We start from the raw sequence: 23,123 nt of genomic DNA, 5'->3' as shown, positions 1-23,123 counted from the left end.
AGTCTCGGATTTTATGCCGGGTGTTTCTGTTATCGAGCTGCATCACGCTCTCTCTCATTTTGACATTCCCCAGCAAGATTCAAAACAGTCTTTTTAGTGGTCTTTCTTTCATTTCAGTGATACATTTGCATTTAGGACAGTTAGATTTGAGTCCAAAAACCCCTTTGAGACTGGCAAGAGTTTTGAGGTACAAACTTCCAAGAGCCGAAGCTCTTTTCATCAGGTACTTTCAAAAGCTCATAGCCCGAAACTTGTGTTGGTCTCTCAGGTGGACTCGAACTGAGCAGTTCTACTTTGGACCAAAATGGCTGCTCTCTGAAATTGGCATTTAGACGGTGCATTTTGAATGTTCCAATAACAAGTCCTGTTGTAGAGTGGCCCCATTCATTTCCTGAAAATCTTGGCGAGCGCCAAGAGGAAGTACTGTTGGACTTGACATCATGTTGGGGAACCCTGGTTCACTCATTGACTGTAGTTTGCGCATTCCGTTTCCTGTGCTTCTGAGTGCTTAACTGCAAAGAGCTGTCTGGGAAGTTCTGATTTGCTCATTAGGATCACCATGCCTCCTGGGTTCTAGATCGATTGACTGGAGGGAAGGTGGTTTTGGCTGCAGACCTTCCTGGGAGTAAATCACCCTGAATAAAGTGACACATACTTATGACTAGAATTCCTTAAGGTTTGCTTTCTTCTTGTAGGAGACAATGGTGTGTACAAATCTACCAAGAGGTTCCCTATATCCATTTCCAGCCCCACTACGTATCAGTCTTTGGCCTTGATTATTACCAATTATTACCGATTACTGCAACCGATTATTACCAATTATTACCGATTATTACTGGTTACCAGAACCGATTATTACCAATTACCGAAACTGATTACTACCAATTACTGAAACCAAAGATTACCAATTATTACAGATTAGTGAAACCGATTATTACCATTTACTGAAACCGATTATTATGATACCAAACTATTATTACCGATTATTACCGATTACTGAAACCTATTATTACCAATTATTATTGATTATTACTGATTACTGAAACCGATTATTACCAATTACTGAAACAATTCTTGGTGATTATTACCAATACCAAAACCAATTAGTACAGATTATTACCGATTACTGAAACCGATTATTACCGATTGTTACTGATTATTACCGATTACTGAAACCAATGAGTACCGATGATTACCGATTACCGAAACCAAATATTTCCGATTAATGAAACCGATTATTATCGATACCAAAAACTATTATTACCGATTATTATCGTTTACTGAAACCTACTATTGCCAATTATTACAGATTACTGAAACTGAATATTACCGATTAATGAAACCAATTCTTGCCAATTATTACCGATTACTGAAACCGATTGTTACCAATTGTTACCGATGATTACTGATTACTGAAACCAATGATTACTGATGATTACTAATTACCAAAACCGAATATTACCGATTAGTGAAACCGATTATTATCAATTATTACCAATTACCAAATTCAATTTTTACTGATTATTACCAATACCAAAACCAATTATTACCGATTTTACCGATTTTTACCGATTACTGAAATTGATTATTACCGATTATCACTGATACCAAAACCGATTATTACCAATTACTGAAATTGATTATTACAGATTACCAAAACCTATTATTACCCATTACCAGAACCAAATATTTCCAATTAATGAAACCAATTATTACCGATTATTACCAATTACCAAATCCAATTATTACTGATTATTACCGATACCAAAAACTATTATTACCAATTTTACCGATTACTGAAACCAATTATTACCGCTTACCAAAACCGAATATTGCCAACTAATGAAACCGATTATTACCGATACCAAAATGGATTATTACCGATTATTATTGATTACTGAATCTGATTTTTATCAATTAATACCGGTACTGAAATCTATTATTACTGATACTGAAACTGATTATTACCAATTACTGAAACCGATTATTATCGATTATTACCGATAACTGATACCAATTATTACTGATTATTACTGATTACCCAAACTGATTATTACCGATTACTGAAACCAATTATTACTGATTATTACGAAACCAATTATTACAGATTATTATCAATTACTGAAACATACGGGAATGTAAGCTCAAAGAGAAGGAAGAGACCACATGTGCATAAACGACCTGACACTCAAAAAGCTGAAAGGGGGTTCAAAGACAGGTTCTTTTCCCCATATTTCTCTTTTCTTCTTTCTCTCCTACCCTCTAGATCAGTGGTTCTCAACCTTCCTAATGCTACGATCCTTTAATACAGTTCTTCATGCTGTCATGACCCCCAACTCTAACATTTAATCCATTTTACAGATGGAGAACACTGATGCAGAGAGTCTTAGGCGACCCCTGTCATTCAATCCCCAAAGAGTCGTTCAATCCCCAAAGGGGTCGTGGCCCACAAGTTGAAAACCACTGAGGTGGAGGGACACCCTTTTTATACCAAAGACTTCACTGGACTCAAGCAGGGGGTGGGTAAATCTGCATTGGAGGTCACCCAGAGAGCAGACCTAAAGGAGGCCAACACAGAATTCTATTTGTGTCTATTCTGTGGGGCTTCATCTGAGGAAGGTGTTTTAGGGAAGTGTGGCCAGTGATTTCTATCTCAGTGGGGTCCCATCATCCAGACTGAGGCCCAAAGCTGTGTTTTAGAGAACATAAAGGGCTTACGCCCTGACCTGGATAGCCCGGGATAGCCTGATCTCAACAAATCTCAGAATCTAAGAAGGGGCAGTCTTGGCTAGTTCTTGAATGGGAAACCACCAAAGAATACCAGGGTTGCTATGGCAGATCCCTGCTGTTAATCTCTTGCCTTGAAAATCCTACTGGATTGCTGCAAGTCAGCTGTGTCTCCACGGCACTTCACTCTCTCTCTCTCTCTCTCTCTCTCTCTCTCTCTTTCTCTGGGCTTGTATTATAGCCATGCTCAGAGTGACGGATTTACAGCAATCCCGATTTAGTGTGCGGGGAGGGGCTACTCTGCAGTAGTCTCCATATGGGCCTGACAGCTAGCAGCTGTTGTCCCCAAGCCTCCTGAACTTTTCCAAATCCCAGGTTCATCATCTAGTACAAAATATTGACAGGCACCGAGGGGCTGACAGCAACGTTGTCTTAATTAGAGTGGTAATGGCAACCCGGCTGTTTCTTTGTTGTTTAAAGGTTGGGCAAGGCTCAGATCGATACAGCTTGCTCTTTAATGCTGACAAAAACAAGGTGTCTTCATTAATGCTTTCCCAAACCAACCATCAGCCAGTCCAACGCATTCTCTAGTCTCTCAGGAGCTGGGCACTTTGGAGGTAGGGGAACTGAAGGCAGGTTGACAGGTTGGCGGCTGTTGGGATGGAAGTGGACCGAAGACGAAGAGGAGGAGGAGGAGGATTTATACCCTGATTTTATCTCCTGCAAGGAGTCTCAAGGTGGCTTACACATGCCTTTTTCTTCTACTTCCCACAGCGGACACCTTGTGAGGCAGGTGGGGCTGAGAGAGGTTAGAGAGGACTGTGACTGACTCAAAGTCACCCTGCCGGCTTCATGTGGAGAAATAAACCTGGTTCACCAGATAAGAGTCTGACACTCCTGTGAAGGAGCAGGGAATCAACCCCATCCAGTTCTCCAGATTAAAGCCCACCACTCATAACCACTACCCCATGCTGACTCACCAGTTTGGATCCAGCAAGGATGGATCCAAACTGGAAATGGACTTGGAGGCAAATGGATTGGAAGCAAACTTGGGTCATGCTGGCTGAAAGTCTGGAGGGTCAGAGGTGGAGTTGACTCCATGACTGAGGGGAGTTAAGAAGGCTACGAGTCTTTATAGCTTTCTGTAGCATCCTGATTGGTCATCAAGCAGCACAGGTGTTTGGTGGCCACAGGTGTTGATGTCCCAGGTCAGGAGGATCATGGGCTGCTTCGGTATCCTCTCAACTGAAATGGCTGGTACCTTCTTCCCCCACCCCTCAGTCCTGTGCCACAGGGAGGAGGAAGGTGGTGCCCGTATCAAACCCTGCCAGCCCCACTCAACCTTGGCCGTTGCTATGTGAAACTATAGCAACCAAACCTCTCTAGGTACCAGAGAAGACTAAAGAGAAGTCCGCTGATTCTCTTATTCATAACCTTCTGTGGTTTTCCAAAATCAACCTCTGTGTGAGCATGTGAATGATGGCAGCAGAGGTGGAGGAAGAAGCCCGTCTGATCTGTGAGGGCCCATTCACAAGGCAAATTGTCACTTGATGTCCAGGTTGTTGTCACTTGATGGCCAAGTTGTCAGCTGATTGTGACAGGCAGTCGTGTGTCCATGACAGCTTCAAGACTCTGGTTTTGCCCTTGATCGAAATGTATTCCCCCCTTCCCTCTCCTCCACCTCCAAATTCATTTTTCAAAATATTGAGACCTCACTGTGGTTTGAGATTTTTTTTTATTTCCAAGCTGCCCCTCTTGAGTTAATTAAGATGAATTCTTTTCCATAGGGCTGATGGGGGGGGGGGGGCATGATGTTAAAAACCGGCCAGTTTGGAATTCGGTGCCTTGGTCCTGTCTGAGTGTGGCTTAATGGATGTGAGAGCTCTCTCTGCTAATTTAATGAATAATCAGTCCATTACAAAGATGGCAGAAATATTAATTGGTCCAGAGGAGAAAACAAATTGCCCTGCAGCAAAGCACGGAAAGTTAAGCATTTTGGGTTGCTGCGTTTTTACTTCTAAAACAACCTCCGAAATAAGGCCAGAGTTAAGGTTAAGCTCTTGCTATCCCTGCTTTCCCACAACTCCCAAACATACCTTAACTAGGAAGATAATTTTCTTAATGGCTCATTCCATTGCACTCTGGAAAGCAGGCAATTATTGGACAGTGGTCAATAGATCAGGTAAACATCCATTATGACACTCTATTAATTGGTGAGTTTAGAACCCCGTGTTTTGATTTTAAAAAATTTGCAGGAGAGTTCACACATAAACATACATAGAACTCATACCTAAATAACACATTCAAAAAAATGGATGTGGGAAAATAATTTGCTGGACCCTAGTAAGACCAGAATCAGGCACCTAGAAGTGTCGTGGGATTCTGGCCTTCCAGGTGGACGTTCAGCCGGTTCTAAAAGGGGGAAATTTTGATCCCCTGAACTTAATCTGATCTTATTCGAAGAAGTTATGTTTCTCGCTTGTTGCGATCCGTCCTAAATCTCAGGAAAAAGGAGATTCAACTATTTCGCTAACTAAATTTAAGGGTGGGAGCACCTTCTATAAATCACATGCTTTCCAGTATGTTTTTTTTCCCCTGGAATTAAGGGCACATGCCAATGTTAGATTTTGTATAAAATCAGTGGTGCCCCCCAATGTAAAGGGTTATTTGCCGTTCAGGATGCAGCATGAGCAGCCAGTTAAAACATGCTGTGTAACAAGAGGGTACAAAGGCTTACAGTGCACCTAACCATAATCCAATGATTCTCACCCACCCCATTTCATGGATACCCAGTGAGAAATTAGAAGACCTGGGATTTTGTTGGTGCTCCATCTCCATTAGTCAACAGAGCAATTGCAGAAAATGGATTTGGCTTTTGAGGTCAGCCAGTCCAATTGGAGGTATATATTACCTGAGGCATAAAAACAGACAATATTGGAGCACGGCTGAAATATCTGCTTCCCCTGATACTCTTTCTTTCCCATTTCAAGACATAAATGCAGAAAGACTTAACAGCAAAGGTCAGACTTGAAAGAATTTATAAGTGTCAGAGGTCTGTTGTTGACTAGATGACTCCCCGCCTGTGCAGGGTGTTAAGGGGAAAGAATTAATGTTCCTGATGCTCTCCAGACAAGTTGGTTTCCTGACTTGCATTTCTTTATTTTTCTTTCCAGAATTTTATTTAGGGCTGTGTTCCACTCCTTAACTTTGCTTTAACCAGGAGAAGGTCTCCTGTTACCTGTGAAGTTGAAATATGCACCACTTTTCACAGCTTTCAGTCCTTTCCATTTTTTTTACCTTCGCCACGTTATCAACGCACACAAGTGCTCGCTGCAGAATTCAGAAATATAAAGCAGAACAACTGAGAGGTTGTAATGTATCCATTCCAGCAATGTTAGTGTGAGAATTTTGGAACTGTTTCAGCAGTATGCACAGAGAGAAGACGTAGGCTCAGATGGTTCATAGGCACACGCAGAATGAAAACCACAATAGAACCATCTTGCTTTTCAAGATGGCACCAGGCCAAGGTTGGAGTTCTTCAAGCTGTAATTGGTTTCTTAGTTCCGACTAGCTAGAAAGCTTTATGGGATTTATTAAAACATCCCTCGCTTTTCTATAGCAGCGTTTGAAAAGGAGAGAATTTGTAGCAGGCCTTCCACTCTGGTGACTGGTGACTGGTGACTGGTGACTGGTGACTGGTGACTGGTGACTGGTGACTGGTTAATGGAGATGGAGTCATGGTATGCAGAATATTCCAAGGCCACTCCTATCTTCTCCAGTTAAAGGACTCCAGCTAAGGGGATTAGGTAATGGGAAAGAGTTTCCTCTAGTTTCCTCTAGAGTTTCCTCAGCTAGAGGGACCAACAGCCTGACAATATAAGAATTAGTTCTGTATGTATGGTGTGAAGGTCCCATGGCTTAGTGCTGCTAAACACCTGCTTTGCATGTGGAACATTCCATGTCTAATCTCTGACATCTCCAGTGGAAAGCTCAGGCAACAGGTGTGCATCAAGAATGTTCTCTAATAGCCTGAGTAAACAATACCGACCTCGATAGACCATTTGTTGGACTCAGTAGCAGGTACCTTTCTGTGTTCCTTTCGATACTTGCACCTGAGTTTACATATCAACTTTTATACATACCAACTTTTATTGATGACTTCTTAGATGCAGTTGGCCATCAGTCATGGTCATTCCAGCCATCATAGTATTACGGTTAAAAGCAGTGGACTATAATCTGGAGAACTGAGTTTGATTCCCCACTCGTCCACATGAAGCCTGCTGGGTGACCTTGGGCCAGTCACAGTTCTCTCTGAACTCTTTCAGCCTTCCTGACTTACAAGGTGCCTGTTGTGGGGAGAGGAAGGGAAGGAGTTTATAAGCCGCTTTGAGGAAGAAGAGTTGAGACTATGGTTGAGACTCCTTATGGTTGAGAAAAAGAGGGTATAAATTGAAACTCCTCTTCCTGGTCCTCTTTTTTACTTTTGTATTCCTTTGGCACCTGCTCTAGGTGTCTGGTGTTCCTTTATCAGGCTTTCTCTGCCTCCCTCAAGGCACTCCAACCTGGGGCTAGAGCCAAGCTGGATGCTGACCACCTGGCACCTCTCATTTCAGAAATGGAAATGAGACATTTGTTAATGCTTTTTCCGATTGATTAAGAGCCAAGAAAAATCATTTTTCATATGGCGACTTTTGAATCTGGCAGTTGCTGCTGATGGGATGGCTCTCTGACACCTGTTGAGCACCTGGGGCTGGTTAAAAGTCATCTAGCTGTCTTTCAAACTGCTGGGGTGATCTGTCTATCTTTTGAGGATGGACCGTCTACCAGGTGCAATGGACTCATTCCCTCAGAGCAACTTCTCATTATGCAAGCAATAAATTTTGCTGTTTGCACCCAAGAGCATTGTGCCACTTCCATTAGAACTTGGAGGCTGGGAAACTTTTTGAAGAGGCCCAAAATAGTGGCTGCCAAATGCATGAAGTGAGCGCTTGGCTCAGGAGAGTCAAGATGTAAAATCCAAGCAAGGGAGAAGGGAGCAAATTCCAAGAAGCTAGCTTTCCTCGTTTTTCCCAGAGGGGATGTACCGTGACATAATCTCCCTTACTTTTTGGCAAGGATCAGCCAAGATTTGAACCTTTTAATTTGCATTTTGAGATCATCCCATTTCATAATTTGATGCCTCCTAGGAGAGCATTTCTTTCATTTGATGTAGAATCCCCAGCAGGGCATCCACTGCCGCCCCCCTCCCCCCGAACAGACACAATCCCATAGAGGGAGATTATGTGTTTACCGTTTCATCCTATTATAGTCTGTATTAGCAGAAGTGATGGGCACCCCCCCCCCCCGACTTCAATGTCCTTGGAAAACACTGGGAGGTAAATACGGGATGGGGGGGAGGGTTAGTTCTAAATAGAGAATTTTTTAAAGAAAGGTTCTCTAATGGGGTAGATGAATGTCACTCATTCCTTTCCACACTTGCTCTGAAATTTGGCTGTGCTGAGTGATTTGTTCTGAATCATTCTCATGATCCAATATGGATTTCTGTGAACTTCTTTTGTATGCAGCCCTGTAAATATTCTATACATTAGACAGGTATGGCAATATAGACATCCATATAATATGCAACCACAAATGTAATGTAATATAATATGGTAGGATACAATACAGTACATAACTCTCCCCCCACAAAATTTTGGGGATACATCAATGGAATATTGGCAAGAAAAGTATACGTGCATTTGTTCACCCTGACATAGAAACCTCCGCTCAGCAAGGAATTTACTAAGCACCTCCAATCGTATACTGATTTTCTTCATGTGCTGGTGATTCTTTTCATTTAAATCCCGCTTGAGGCCAATTCCTGGACACTGAATCACAGCAGCAGTCTATTAAGTCCCAAAGAAGAAAGGGAAAGGCAAATGCAGGTCTGTTCTGCTCCTTTAGGGGAAGCATGTGTTCCTTACAAGGAAACCCCCTGTTCAAAAGTGTCTGCCTAGTCCAATGGAACATGGTAGAAAAAGAGCACCAGCAGTTTGGAAGGCTAGTGAGACATATGGGTGCAGTCCCATTGAGGAGTCCACCAAAAAACAGGCAAAGAATCAGGACCTTGGACAGCACCTACGCCAGGGCCAGGAGACTGAACTTTCAGTTGTGGGTTCATCTGTTCATCTTTGGAAGCTGCCAAAGGCTTAACCTAAGGGAGTCAAAATCTCCCACTCAGCAGGTGCAAAAGGAAGGGGTAATCTCAGTCAGCCTGATCCATCCATTACATCTCAAGTAAGACACCGTTCTCTGCAGCTGTGGGGAGTTGTTCCTGTTTAGATTCATCTTTATTCAATATTTCTACTGGCTGTTTAGACTGAACAGTCTTCACAGTGGCTAGAACCAGACTTTAAATCTATGATTCGTCAGTGAAATACATTTTAAAAGGTTTAAAATAAATGTAACGAAGAAGAAGAAGAGTAATAGTAGCAGTAGTAGTTTAAATTTATATCCCAGCTTTCTCTCCTGTAAGGAGACTCAAGGTGGCCTACAAGCTCCTTTCCCTTCCTTTTCCCACAACAGACATCCTGTGAGGCAGGTGGGGCTGAGAGAGTTCTGAGAGAACTGTGACTAGCTCAAGGTCACCCAGCAGGAATGTAGGAGTGTGGAAACACATCTGGTTCACCAGATAAGCCTCAGCCACTCAGATGGAGGAACAGGGAATCAAACCCAGTTCTCCTTATTAGAACCCACCCGTTCTTAACCACTACACCACACTGGCTCTCAGGTGAAAACACCTGGTAAAGGAGCTGCAAAATGTCACCAGCCTTCCCATGCATGCCGCCTCCCTTCTTTTCCTTCCAAAAGGCATTTGAAGGCCCACAAAAACAAAAACGCAGATAAAAACAGTGACCAGGGACTAGTTCATGACTGAAACATTATCTTGTTAAGATTGTTATTCTTTAAATACTTTCAATCAATTTAAAGATTGTTTGGTTCTTTGTGACCTAAAAGCTATTGGTGCAGAGTGATAAGAGGCACCTATAGGTGGCCAACCCTTTGGGGATGCTACCTCTGGTATAAATAATGATGCTGAGATAGACACTATTTTGACTGCACCTCCCTGCAGGAGTTCATTGTCTTGCCAAAGGCCCAGCATGTCGATTCTCCAGAAATATCAGAAAATCTCCTCCTACACTTGAAGTCACATGAGGATGTTTAAAAAGGTTTTCATTACCACCTCTCTCATTCCAAGCCTGAAATGTTTGCAATGAATGCAAAAATTCATTCAAACTCTCCACCAGAATGATTCTGCTTCTGGTGGAGTGGGCAGGAATTAGTGTTGACGGTGACGGAACGTTAAATTTACTTCTCCCTTTCCATATTTGTATGTGCTAGGACTGAGCAGATGGTGAGGTATTGGAGATCTCAGTATGTAAAGACATTAAGATCTTACCCCTTCTGGTGTTGAGAGAGATTTTCAGTCTTGTGTCAGCCTAGAATGAAACTGACCTTTCAGTACCATCATATTTATTTATACGGCCCATGACCGAAATATAAAAGTAACATCATGAAATAATACAAAAATAATACGAAACATTGCACCAGCATTTACAAGTTTAAAAATATAAAGGTCTTCCTAAAATAACAAGTAAGACAGATTTTCCTAATTTTACTGGCTACCCAACCAAATTTGGCTACATTGTGAGTGGTCTCTTGGTTCCCATCTGTTAGCATAATCAAAAGGAGAGTCTTTCTATCTCTTCCTGGCAAATGAAAGAATATAGGAGCACTGATACCTCTCCTAACATGACTGCAAATCTTACAGTCAAAGAAGACATGCTCCAATGACTCCATAATCCTTCCTCCACACAGACATAAACATTCTGCTAGAAGTATTCCTTTGTATTTTCCATAGAGGACGGCAGAGGGTAATACACTGTAACTTAACGCAGTAAAAATTCTTGTGTAATCTGGATTATCTAAATACTTAACATAAGGCATCGAGAGACCTTTTAGCATGTGTCTGTCTGTTTTATAGAACTGAAAAAATTCTCAGGAATGTAGTATTCTGCTATAAGCAGAATGGCTGTCCGCATAATGGCTGGCTTGTCATGGGGACCCTGAGAAGGCAGAAGGTGGAATATAAATTCTACAAGGTTGCCAATCTCCAGGTACAGCCTGAGGATCTTTTGGAACTAAACCTGATCTCCAGACTTCAAACATCAATTGCCCTGAAGACAATGGCAGTTTTGGAGGGTGTCTGTGGCGTTATACCCCGCTGACGTCCCTCCCCTCTCCAAACCTCCTTTTCCCCTGGCTCCACCCCCAAATCTCCAGGAATTTCTCAACCCACAATTGGCAACCCTAAGTGAACCTTTTGCCAGGCCATGAACCTTGGCATGTGATTGATGCCAGCCCTGCTTCCTGCCACCAGTAAAAAGATTGATAGAGGACAAATTCGTGGAGGATAGGACAACCAACCCCGATAGCTACATGGAACTTCCATGTGCAGAAGCACTATATCTGTAAATCTCAGCTGCAGGAACAAAGAACGTGGGGAGGCCATCAGATCAAATCTGTCCCAGCTTGAGTAGTGAAACATGTGAAATGCATTCAGGCATTGGTAGTTTCCACCTGGGGGAAGTGCATTATTCTGCATGTGCGAGAGGGGCCTGAAAGAAGAGTTTGCAGCATCATGTGCAATTCATCTTCTTTCATTATTTTTATTGTCAGCAGCTCCCCCTCCCCCCCAGTTTCATTAAACAGATCTGAAAAGCGCAATTTCCTCTGCCCAGCCTTTCTGGATGGTCCATGTGGGTATTTTGAGGTGCTTGAAGGCAGAAGGGGAGAGAAATGTTGCCAGAGTTTGTTTATATTTAACATAGAGGAGGGAGGAAAAGCTTGTGGATTTTGTTTTGTGTATATAGTGGAAGCTGGATTTAAAGGCAGCTTTTCAGAATGCCAAACCCAACCTCTTCCCGAAGACCTGATTATCTCTCTTTTGTCTTGTTTTGTTTTAAGTAGCTTGCGCATGTAGAAAAGCAGAAAGGTACAGTTGCTTAATTAGTAGAAGTCTCTAACGTACGTATGGGTTTAAAGCACTGACTTCCCCTAGGCCCGACACAAAAGGAACTTTTAAGACATGTGTGTGTGTCTCTCTGTGTGTGTGTCTCTGTGTGTGTGTGCTCGCGTGTGTGGGAGGGCTCGTACTAAATGTTTCTTAATTGGAGTTGTCAATGTGAGATCCACAATTGAACTGGAAAGGCGGATGCATATTTGAAGAGGCTGTTGGAAACAAAAACCACTCGGGAATACGAAAGCGGATGGCGGTTGATAAGTCCTCGGACTGCAGGCGCTGAGGGGCTGGATAGGAATTAAGATGGACGGGGGCTAAAGCAGTCAGACATGAGAAACAATCCTTGTTAAACAGCACAGTACCTTCTCCTCCTGGATATGTCCTATAGGGAATTAGTGTATATTATATACATTCCTGCCCAGGAATTAAGATGACTGGGAAAGAACCTCCTGTCTGTCCCATCAACCAGAGAAGCTTATCTGGTGGGTACACGAGACAGGGTCTTATCAGTAGCAGCCCCAGGATTATGGAACAACCTCCCCAGGGAACACGAGGTTTAGAGAGGGGGCTTTCCACCACCAGCTCTGACAGCAAGCTAAAAAATCTGTGCCTATTTTTGCACGTTTAGGATACCCTGCAATTAATTGTCCTGATGCCAAAAGTTGGTTTCAGACAGAAGCCATCCCCCCCACCCTCCATTAGAAAACTCAACACTTTTCCAGCTATTCCTGTTGTAACTCTATCAGCCTTCTCTTGTTCGACAACGGGGCTTTCTCTGACCCAGTGAAAGGACAGCAGGATTGTTACCTGACCTACTTGCTGGGCAGCGATATAGGCTAATTGTCTCTAATCCATGGCAATTAAGCGAGTAGCCTGGAATGTTTGTCTAGCATGTGAGAAGAGGGGCGGGTTCTGTTTCTACAGCCACAGGGGGTTCTTAAGGACAAGAGTGTGCAAATCCATTTTGTTCTTTAAAAGAAATCTTTCTTTAAAGAAATCTTTAAAAGAAATCTCCCCCAAAGAGGAATGTCTCCCTCTTCCATAATGGGTTTTGGCCAAAATTGGACGAATTTGGCCGAAATTGGACGATGGCACAAGACAGGACGGGCATGGGATGGGGTTGCCAGATCCAGGTTGAGAACTTCTTGGATATTTGGGTGTGGAGCCTGAGGAGCGAGGGCTTTGGGGTGGAGAGCAATCTCAGCAGGCTACAATGCCATCTTCCGAGGCAGCCAAGTGGATCTCTCCGGTTTAAACAGCAGTGGTGATTGCAGGATATCTGCTGACCTCACCAGGAAGTTGGCAACCCTGGAAGCATTGGCGTGGAAAGACATCTTCTAAGATGCAGCATCTGGTGGAGAGAACCTACCTCCAATAAGAGACCCTTGAACTATCAGCTTCTGCACAGACTGCAGGGCATTCTGGGATGTCCTTTCCACTTTTCTTCATCTGAGAGAGGCTGGAGGGAGTGGAGTCATGGGAGGCGGGACCTATAGAAGTGGCAGAAAGGGTGGTGGCAGCACATTGCCAGTGATAGTGTGTTTTTGGGGGGCGGCACAGGGAATCAGGTATCTTGCTAGCCCCCTGGTAAGAGCCAGTGTGGTGTAGTGGTTAAGAGCAGGTGGATTCTGATCTGGAGAACCGGGTTTGATTCCCCACTCCTCCACCTGAGTGGCGGAGGCTTATCTGGTGAACCAGGTGTGTTTTCACACTCCTACATTCCTGTAGGGTGACCTTGAGCAAGTTCTCAGTTCTTGGGAACTTTCTCAGCCCCACCTGTCTGTTATGGGAAGAGGGAGGGAAAGGAGTGTGTAAGCCCCTTTGACTCACCTTAAGGTTGAGAAAAGCAGGGTATAAAAATGAACTCGTCCTCTTCGTGTTCTCTGAAATGTACAGGCTGTTCAGGGCCTGGCAGATCTGTGCTTGGTAATTGAGGAGTTTAGGGGAAACTGGGGATTACTTCTCACTCTTTCTGCTGACCTGGAGGGAAGGAGTGTCACCTTCAGGTCTTTATGTGCTTATCTGTCTTTGTTTTGTGTTCCACAACTGTGGATGGGTGGACCAAACAGAGCTGCTTATTTCACTAGCGTTCCCACAAAATATTATCTTAAAAAAACATTTGTTCTGTTCTATGCCTCCTAATTATTAGAGGTCCCTTAAGAATAGATGTCTGGAAATTACATTGTTGGACAGTGGTAAAAGTGTTGGTCTAGGGCAGGGGTAGGGAACCTGCGGCTCTCCAGATGTTCAGGAACTACAATTCCCATCAGCCTCTGTCAGCATGGTCTAGGGGAGTAGGGATATCTGAGTTCAAATCCCCACTTTGCTCTGAAGATCACTGGGTTCACTGAGCCGATCTCTACCCCACTGTGTCTCCCTGTCTCTCTCCCTCTCTCCCTCTTCCCCTCCCTCCCTCTCTCCCTCTCCCCCCCTCTCTCTCCTTGCCTTCCCTAGTTTACATGGTTGTTCTGAGACTGAATCTGAAAAGGGGAGGATGGATAAAAATGGAATACATGGGAATACATGCATTTGGGAAAACGGCTGTAAACCACTCTGAACTTGTGGGAAGATGAAAAAATAAATCCAGCTGTAGGATGGATTTCCAGCCCTTATAGAAAGAACTTGTGCTGAAGAAGTCTATCTTAGCAGTGATGAACTCCCAGAAAATGCAGCTTGAGTGGTATTTTCCTGAATGCCAGCTTGAGATTTTCCTCTCTTCCTAAGGTCCTCCAGCCTAGTCTTCTAAGAGCAGCTATACCATATGGACGCCTGCCTTAAGCTCTCTAATAAATCCATGCTCAAGCTTTAAGTCCTTCATCTTCCCTGTGGCAGGTGGGAGATGCCTTCCACGGGTCTTATGGCTGGTCTGGTCAGTTCACCTGCTTTCACCCTGAGCCAAAGATTGACAATTTCATGCCCAGATCTTTACAGTCAGTGGTAGTAGAAAGTGCCGGCACTTTCTACTACTACTGACTGTCTCTCGTGGGGATTTCAAGGTAAGAGATGAACAAAGGCCCTTTCCTCACTTACCCTTGTCGGAGGGGTGCTGCACGCAATTCCCAGCGCACACAATTCCTGGCGCCGGCTGACCCGGCTCTAAATGCGAGGTCATCAAAAGGCACCATTTGAAAAGGCGCCAGGAATTACGCTACTTGAGGGGGCCTGAGAGATGGCCATCCAGCCCCTCTTCTCGCCCGCCCCCTGAAGGTGGTACAGCTGGACCCCGCTACTTTAGGAGAGTAGCGCGGTGCTTAAGGTAAGTGGGGAAAGGGCCAAAGATGATTTGCCTCTGCATGGCAACCCTGGACTTCCTTGGTGGTCTCCCATTCAAGTACTAACCAGGGTTGACCCTTCTTAGCTTAGAATCATTGAATCATAGAATCATAGAGTTGGAAGAGACCCCAAGGGCTATCAAGTCCAACCCACTGCAATGCAGGACCACACAATCAAAGCCCTCCAAAGAAGGAGACTCCATCACACTCTGAGGGAGTGCCTTCCACTGTCGAACAACCCTGTCAGGAAGTTTTTCTTGATGTCATGTTGGTGAGGGAGCAAGCTTGTCTTCTGCTGCTCCAGAGGCTAGGACCAGGAGTCATGGGTCCGAGGTGAAGGAAAAGGAATTCCACCTAAACATCAGGAAAAACGGTCAGGGCTGTTCAACAGTGGAATGCGCTACCTCAAAGAGTGGTGGAGTCTCCTTCTTTGGAGGTTTTTAAAGAAAGGCTGGATCGCCATCTGTCAGGAGTGCTTCGATTCTGTGTTCCTGCATTGCAGGGGGTTGGACTTGATGGCCCTTGGAGTCTCTTCCAAACTCTATGATTTATGGACATTATGTGTACCGGAGCTGGGAAATACATCTTTGCTTTCAGACAGGATTGTAGATGGCCCAATCTCTCTTGATTGCCAAAACCGTATTGACTAGAAAGAACTCTAAAGCCTCAAATTTCAGCTGTTTCAAAGGCTCTCACATACTGGAAAAGACCTACCAAGTCTGACAAGTGTTTTCTCTGACTAAGACTTTGGAGAGTTGCTGCCAATCAGAGTTGACAACGGCGTGCTAGATGAACCAAGTGGGCATGAAATCCTGCGAGATGCACAATGCAGCAGCCATCTGCATGCACTACTGAAGGTGGCTCCAGATTTATTCCTGTTTTGATTTTGTGTCTCCCTTGTGCAAGTCAAAGCCCACCGAAGTCCTTTTCGCTGAATGCTTCTCCTCAAATGCACACCTGTTTCCCAGGGATGCCTTTTCCAGTACAATGCTGTACATTGTCGTTATATATTATTCGTATGTTAAAAGACGCAGTGTGTACATGATCTCCATGGTATGCGTAAATAAACCATAGAACATGCACACACAAAACGAAAGAACCTTTCAAATGGATGGTAAAAAGTAGAGGTCTGAAACAGTTGGTAAAAACATGAGAAGAAGAAGAAGAAGAAGAAGGAAGAAGAAGAAGAAGAAGAGTTGGATTTATATCCTCCCTTTCTCTCCTGTAGGAGACTCAAAGGGGCGTACAATCTCCTTGCCCTTTCCCCCTCACAACACCCTGTGAGGTGGGTGGGGCTGAGAGAGCTCCAAAGAACTGTGACTAGCCCAAGGTCACCCAGCTGGTGTGTGTTGGAATGTACAGGCTAATCTGAATTCCCCAGATAAGCCTCCACAGCTCAAGCAGCAGAGTGGGGAATCAAACCCGGTTCCTCCAGATTAGAGTACACCTGCTCTTAGCCACTACACCACTGCTGCAGGAAACATTTGAGCATCTCTGATCCTGACTTGGCAACTGTTACTCGGTACTGAAAGCAACTTGGCCATCCATGCGATGGTTCCCAAATCTCAGTTATTCCATGTTTGCCATAAGTCATTGATGCGGCTTACCTCTGGGTTGGATAGCTCTGGGGGTTGGTGCCCTGTGGCATTCTGCTACTCCCGTTGATAGTTAAATATGCATATTATTTTGATCCCCATTCTTGCGGGATAAAGTTAAACTGCTAATCTGGTCACCTAGATCTGGCCTGGAGTGTATCACAAACGTGGTACGTGCATAGGGTGACGGATGCGGCTGCGGTGTGTGTGTGTGTGTGCGTGCAAAGAACAACAGCCTCCACAGCCAAGATGCTTCAAGGCTAATCCCTTGAGGACTGGCGAGGTCAATGAAAGCAGTGAACCTCAGACTATTTAATAGCCATGACTGGCTAGGGAGTCTTGCTCGTTACCACTCTAGCAAGTGAATGGAATTGGACCGACTCTTGTGTCTTTTTCTTCTTTCCGGTGGTGGCAGCATCTGTTCGCTGTTTGGTTGGCTTGCACTTTAAATTAATGAGCAAGAGCAAGGCTTCTCGTTTCTGAGGGCCACATTGGGAAGAGGCAAAAGGCTGCCGGAGTGGGGGTAATCAGACCCGGTTCTCCAGATTAGAATCCACCTCTTAACCACAAACACCACGCTGGTTCTCTTACATGCCCAGATCTCCCTACACTAGGCTGACCAGCCGTCCCGCTTTGGACGGGACCGTCACGCCTTTGGACAATTTGTCCTGCGTCCCGCGGGTTCTACAAATTGTCCCAATTTTTGGGAGGCTGCTGCACTGCCTTGGGGGTGCAAGGTAGTGCAGCAGCCTCCTGGGCGCCCGGCCGCAGGAGCGCATGGCCTTCTGGGGCTTGCCGTTTGCTGCTCTGTCACAGGGCGGCAAACAGCAAGCCCCAGAAGCCCGTGCGCTCCTGCAGCCGCGTGCACCGGCTTCTGGGGCTCACCGTTCTGCGGCTGTGTGCACGCATGCGCGCGCGGCCGCTTCCCCGTCCCGGATCACAAAGGTGACCATTTGGTCACCTTACCCTACACAGAGGAAAACTCACATGGTTGGGTAAAAAGGTTTGCTTTCTTTTCGATCCCAAAGTGCATAAGAACATAAGAACTAGCCTGCTGGATCAGACCAGAGTCCATCTAGTCCAGCACTCTGCTACTCCCAGTGGCCCACCAGATGCCTTTGGGAGCTCACATGCAGGAGGTGAAAGCAATGGCCTTCTGCTGCTGCTGCTGCTCCCGAGCACCTGGTCTGCTAAGGCATTTGTAACCTCAGATCAAGAAGGATCAAGATTGGTAGCCAGAGATCGACTTCTCCTCCATAAACCTGTCCAAGCCCCTTTTAAAGCTAGGACTGTTTTGGCGGGGAGCAGCATTTAGCTCTGCCAGCCGCCCACCGCAAAGTGGGACTGGCAGGTGCAGTTTGATCTCTTGAGTGAGTTGTAGTCCCCGCTGCAAAGTCAGTGTGTAAGTTTCTGCCTGTGGCTGTTGTGCATGGGCAATCTTTCCGAGGATATCAAGTGAGCCCGAAATAGCAGCCTCTTGTAATAAGCTTAAGGCCCTCCAAAGCACTTCAGCTGTCCTCCAGAGAAGAGCCTGGAGAAGAATGACGCCACGTCCAAGCCTCGCCTTCCTCTGTCCCGCTTCTCTTCCTGGTACAGTTGCCCACTGCCCTGGCTAGAGCTTCTTTTGGAAGAACCAAATGTTCAGGTGTATTTTCATGGTTCTGAAGCCTTGTGTTCTTGCTAGGATTGTGCTGAATACCTCCCAGTTCTGACTTGGGGCGGGGTAGGAATCCTTTCCCACCAATGGCGCAAATTGCATCTTTTTAATGTCATGCTAGAAAGCGCATCCCCACCCAATAATGCTTCTTCAAGACCACGGACACGCATGCACATTCTCGGGCGTCTGTTTTTTCTCCTTCCCAACTGAGTCACTTGGGCCTTCCCACTAAATCAGGGAAGCTAAAGGTGGTTGTGATGATGTCACTGGCTCAGAAGCCAGAAGATTTGGCGTCATTGAGGACAACAAGAAACGAGGGCAAGTGATGGCGATTGAAACGGATAAGGGGATATTTTTGAGCCACACAGTTGCCAAGAAGGGTGAAAAAAATGTTTTACCGAGAAATGATTATGCCAAGTGTGTGCGTACAGTAGGAGGAATGTCCCATCATGCAGTTTGCAGCAGTGGTGTAGGGGTTAAGAGTAGGTGCACTCTAATCTGGAGAACCAGGTTTGATTCCCTCCTCTGCCTCTAGAACTGTGGAGGCTTATCTGGTGAACTAGATTAGTCTGTGCACTCCAACACATGCCAGCTGGGTGACCTTGGGCTAGTCACAGTTCTTCAGAGCTCTCTCAGGGTTTTTGTTGTGGGGGAGGGGGAAGGGAAAGGAGATTGTAAGCCCCTTTGAGAGAAAGGAAGTATACAAATCCAAACACCACCACCACCACAACCTCCTCCTCCTCCTCCTCTTCCTCTTCTTCTTCTTCTTCCCAAAGTGCTCTACATTTATCTAGCCTTGTGTATTACATAAGAGCATCTCTGTCTCTTACCCAGCACTTTGTCTGACAGACAGCCCCAGGGCTTGTGAGCAGAATCATTTGGTGAGTGTGTGTGTGTGTGTGTGTGTGTGTGTGGTGGGGGAAGGGGTAGGGGCATAAACCCCCTGAGAAAGCTCGCCTCCCTTCTTGCAGCTTCATTGATAGCCCCTTGACATTTCTCCAGATGTTTCCCCTGAGTGGGCCATCTGAAGTTGGCTTTTCAATGCCACTCAGGGTGAGATTTTGTGGTTACTCGAGGAGCCGCCGATTTCTGTGTAAAACAATTGGGCCCTCGGAGACTGCCGGCTCATTTATGCAGAAAGAGGACACAATTAGAAACGCTTTTTGTCTTCTCGGTTTCATTCTGCCGCGGCTGACGCTCTCTCTTTCTTTTCCTGTAAATCCTTTGACTGGCGAGGGCGAGAGCAGCAGCTTTGGGATTAGTGTATACATAGGATTTAGGATTTCAGGAAACATGTGTTCCCGGAGCTGGATTGAAGGTAGCTGTTTCTTTCCCCCTTCTTACCGGAGTGAAAGGCTTTCTCCTCTTGAAGATGCTCCTCTTTCCGTTGGAAGAGTCCTTCTGAGCCTGCAAAAAGTGGGGAAAGGAAGGCTTTTTTAATCAGGCTGGTGTGAACTTGCTCTTTTCTGAAGGGAATAAAATCATGGCTGGACAGAGGAAGAAAACTCCGGCTGCCTAAATGGAGGACAGGCATCCGGGCTCTGTGGGTGCCATACACAGAGGAAGAAACCCCTTTTGATTTTGTCTTGTGAAAAGTTTTTCAACAAGCACAGGGAGTTCGTCCAGATTTCAAGCGCTTCCCCGGTTCGATATGCGCAGGGGCATAAATTCTCAAAGGTCGAAAAGGGAAGCGAGATGCCGAAGACGCAGCAAAGTCTTGGAGTAACAGCACCCTGGACTCTCCAGTATCGGCAAGGAAGGAAATGTAGCTGTGACAATCAGGGGCCTTCCTCTTCATCTTCCACAATGCCATTTTGCCTCCCAGGAAACAAACGGTGCCTCATTTTTTACAGCAACAACTGAAGTGGGAACTTTTTTTCATTTTCGAAATCGCCTCGATCCAAGTGCTAATGACTTGGGCTAATGAGAAAACATCTCAGAGTTTCTCTTCCGGCCTTGTCGAAGGATGGGAGGTGGGCGTGCGTGCTGCACTCGAGAAGCCGGCTGTGAATCAAAATAGCCTGGAACATCTGACTTCTTGCTCAAAAATAACAGCTTTAGGATTCTTGGTGGGGTATTTGGGGGGAGCGTTGTTTTTGTACGTGTCTTTCTACTTGGACCTTGCAACTGCCTGACCTCCGTCTCTTGGAGGAGAGGGGGAAATCTTGCATCCGAAACACAGAAGCGGCCTTTGCTTCCAACATGGATATCTACAGATCTCCTTTGCTTCAGCATAAGTTTTCGGTGGCCCGTCTAATGGAGGAGTTTTTCTGGATTGGTGGGAGCATTGTGGCTACTTCCAAATGGAAAATGGGCCAGATAGGTAAGAGGGCGAAGGTGACCCGGTGTGAAACAACAGTACCTGAAAGGTTTTCAGAGGCTCATTCCACACATGCAGAATAATGCACTTTCAAACTGCTTTCAGTGCTCTTTGAAGCTGTGCAGAATGGCAAAATCCACTTGCAAACAGTTGTGAAAGTGGTTTGAAAATGCATTATTTTGCATGTGTGGAAGGGGCCAGAGTTATTTATTCATTGGCAGTTGTGCTTAGCCCTCATTGGAGAGGGATTGTACAAAGAGACACTACTAACTAGATAATCCTCCCAGGTAATCATCTCTTCCATGGATATATCTATTATCAGCAAGGAGGTTTCAAGAACTTTGGGGCTGGTAACCGTTTACCATTATTTTATGACTTGCTTGGTGTTCAGAAGGTTGCTCTGTACCAGAACAGTTAGATTCAAGTCCTGTAGCATCTCAGAGACCAAGATTATCAGAATCGGAGCTTTTGAGAGACCAAGAAGAAGAGTTTGGATTGATATCTTACACTTTCTCTCCTGTAAGGTAATTGAAAGGGGCTGACACACTCCTTTCCCTTCCTCTTCCTGCAATAGGCCCCTTGTGAGGTCGGTGGGGCTGAGAGAGTCCTGAGAGAACTGTGACTAGCCCAAGGTCACCCAGCAGGAATGTAGGAAACAAATCTGGCTATATACCATTAAAGGTTAAAATGAAAATGAAAATGAAACAAATCTGGTTCCCAGATAAGAGTCTGCCGCTCACGTGAAGGAGTGGAGAATCAAACCCAGTTCTCCAGATTAGTGTCCACCTGATCTTAACCGTTACACTACGCTGACTCTTGGAAGCCCACACCCCGAAAATCTTGTTGGTCTCTTAGGCACTACTGGATTCAAAACTTACTCGGTGTTGTCCATTGAGACAGATTTTATAACATTTTGTCCAATTTCAGAAATTGTGGGATGTAAGTGTCTTCCCTCTGTATTCAGCCTTGAGAAGCAAGACCCATGTAACACACTTTAAATTTCTTACAGGCAAAGTCAGATAAAAATGCAACAGATTCACTAGCATTTTACACTAGCATTTTCCCAGAGAGAGATGAACCCTGAACTTTATCCTTGCAAAATATTAATGAAGACTCCTTAACCAGGCACCATGATTCATTATGGATCGGGGCAGTCGGAATGTACATGTGGGAAGCCTTTTTATTTTCCCGCTGAGGAAATGTGCCCAACCTCCTCAGGTTTTTGGGATCTAGATTTATTTTGAATGATAAACCTTCCCCTCACCTCCCAGGCAGGGAGCATACAGGCTTTGGGTTTGCAGTCATGAAGTATGTTTTGTGGTCCACACGGAGATTGTTGAGGTCACTGGATTAATGCATAAACAATTAAGAAAGTTTATTTTTTCATAGGCTGGTTTCAAAGGAACAAACCAGGGCTCCAAGTGGACAAAGGAGAAACTTGTCTGCTGCAAAAAACAAACAAACACCCTGGTAATGATTTCAGAGAGTTGTTAGACTTTTTGATGATGCTTTCAAACACAGACAGGCATTTACTGACTAGCCACTAGATTGGATTCTCTCTCACATACAGGATTCCACCCATGCCCACCTGCCCTTTCGCAGTAAACGGCACAAGGTCTGCTTGTCACCGGAGACAGGCCCAACAATTGAGCACCTTCTCCTCTCCCAGAGATAGAACTCAATTGCTCGGCCACACTGGCAGGCAGACCCATCCTTCTCTCTGTCTGTTCTTTTTCCTGAGCCAGACCTGAGCTCTCTCAGCTCTCCCCCTGAGGAGGAACTCGACTCTCCCTTCTCCTGTGTTCCCTCCAACATCTCATCCCCTTTCTCAAAGGGGACTGGATGCTTGAGCAGCATTTCTGTGCGCTGCTCCCAGTGGCTGATTTTTCCCTTTGGGGCAGAACAGCCTCCTGTCCGTCACAGTATGAAGCGTGCATTTGTCTAGCAGTCCTTTGTCGCTCCAGAGGAGAGAGCACAACGTAGAGGCCCAAGGGCTTGGAGCCTTCTATCTCTTCCCAGCTGTTGAAACGAAGCATGCGCTGCACATAGAAAGAGCCTGGTGTGGCTCTGACACAGTTACTTTGTGCCCATTCTTGGCAGAGTGAGGGTCTCCCACTCTGTGGGAGCTGGTGCCTGGTACCACAATCTTCTGCCTGCTTGCGTTATTCATCCAGAGAGCGAATCTACCATCCACAATTGTATAAGCATTCTTCTCCATGAAAGAAAGCCGACTGTTCTGGGGTTCCTCCCGATCTCAGCCAGTGCGGGGGGGGGGGGGGGCAGGGGGCACACATCTGCGCTTAACACGTCTTGTTTTAAAATTAATGCTTTCTCTGCTTGTACGATGTAGTCAGAAACATAGCGGCATGTTAACAAGCCAGAATGTTCTTACGCAACACGTCATTAATTTATGGAATCTACCACTGTGAGACACATCAAGAGCTGCTAACTTAGCCGGCTTTTAAAAGGGGACTGTACAAAGCCGTGAATG

The 23,123-nt window shown here is 45.3% G+C and overlaps 1 protein-coding gene across 9 annotated transcripts in view; it reads left to right on the top strand.

Annotated features, from left to right (window-relative positions):
* PLCH2 (phospholipase C eta 2) overlaps positions 1 to 23,123 on the top strand; it is a 308,320-nt gene that overhangs the window by 163,615 nt on the left and 121,582 nt on the right. For 6 of the 9 annotated variants that reach the window (XM_048518900.1, XM_048518908.1, XM_048518899.1 and 3 more), the window contains exon 1: positions 19,645 to 20,635. The exons of the other annotated variants lie outside the window; for them this stretch is intronic. In XM_048518900.1, the coding sequence (XP_048374857.1) occupies positions 20,515 to 20,635 (121 nt within the window). In that variant the 5' untranslated portion in view covers positions 19,645 to 20,514. Of the gene's footprint in view, positions 1 to 19,644; positions 20,636 to 23,123 lie in introns of those variants that run through there. 9 annotated transcript variants of the gene reach the window in all.

The sequence above is a fragment of the Sphaerodactylus townsendi genome, linkage group LG16 (genome assembly GCF_021028975.2).
Source record: "Sphaerodactylus townsendi isolate TG3544 linkage group LG16, MPM_Stown_v2.3, whole genome shotgun sequence".
NCBI classification, from domain to species: domain Eukaryota; kingdom Metazoa; phylum Chordata; class Lepidosauria; order Squamata; family Sphaerodactylidae; genus Sphaerodactylus; species Sphaerodactylus townsendi.
This window is presented reverse-complemented; position numbering and strand designations above follow the sequence as displayed.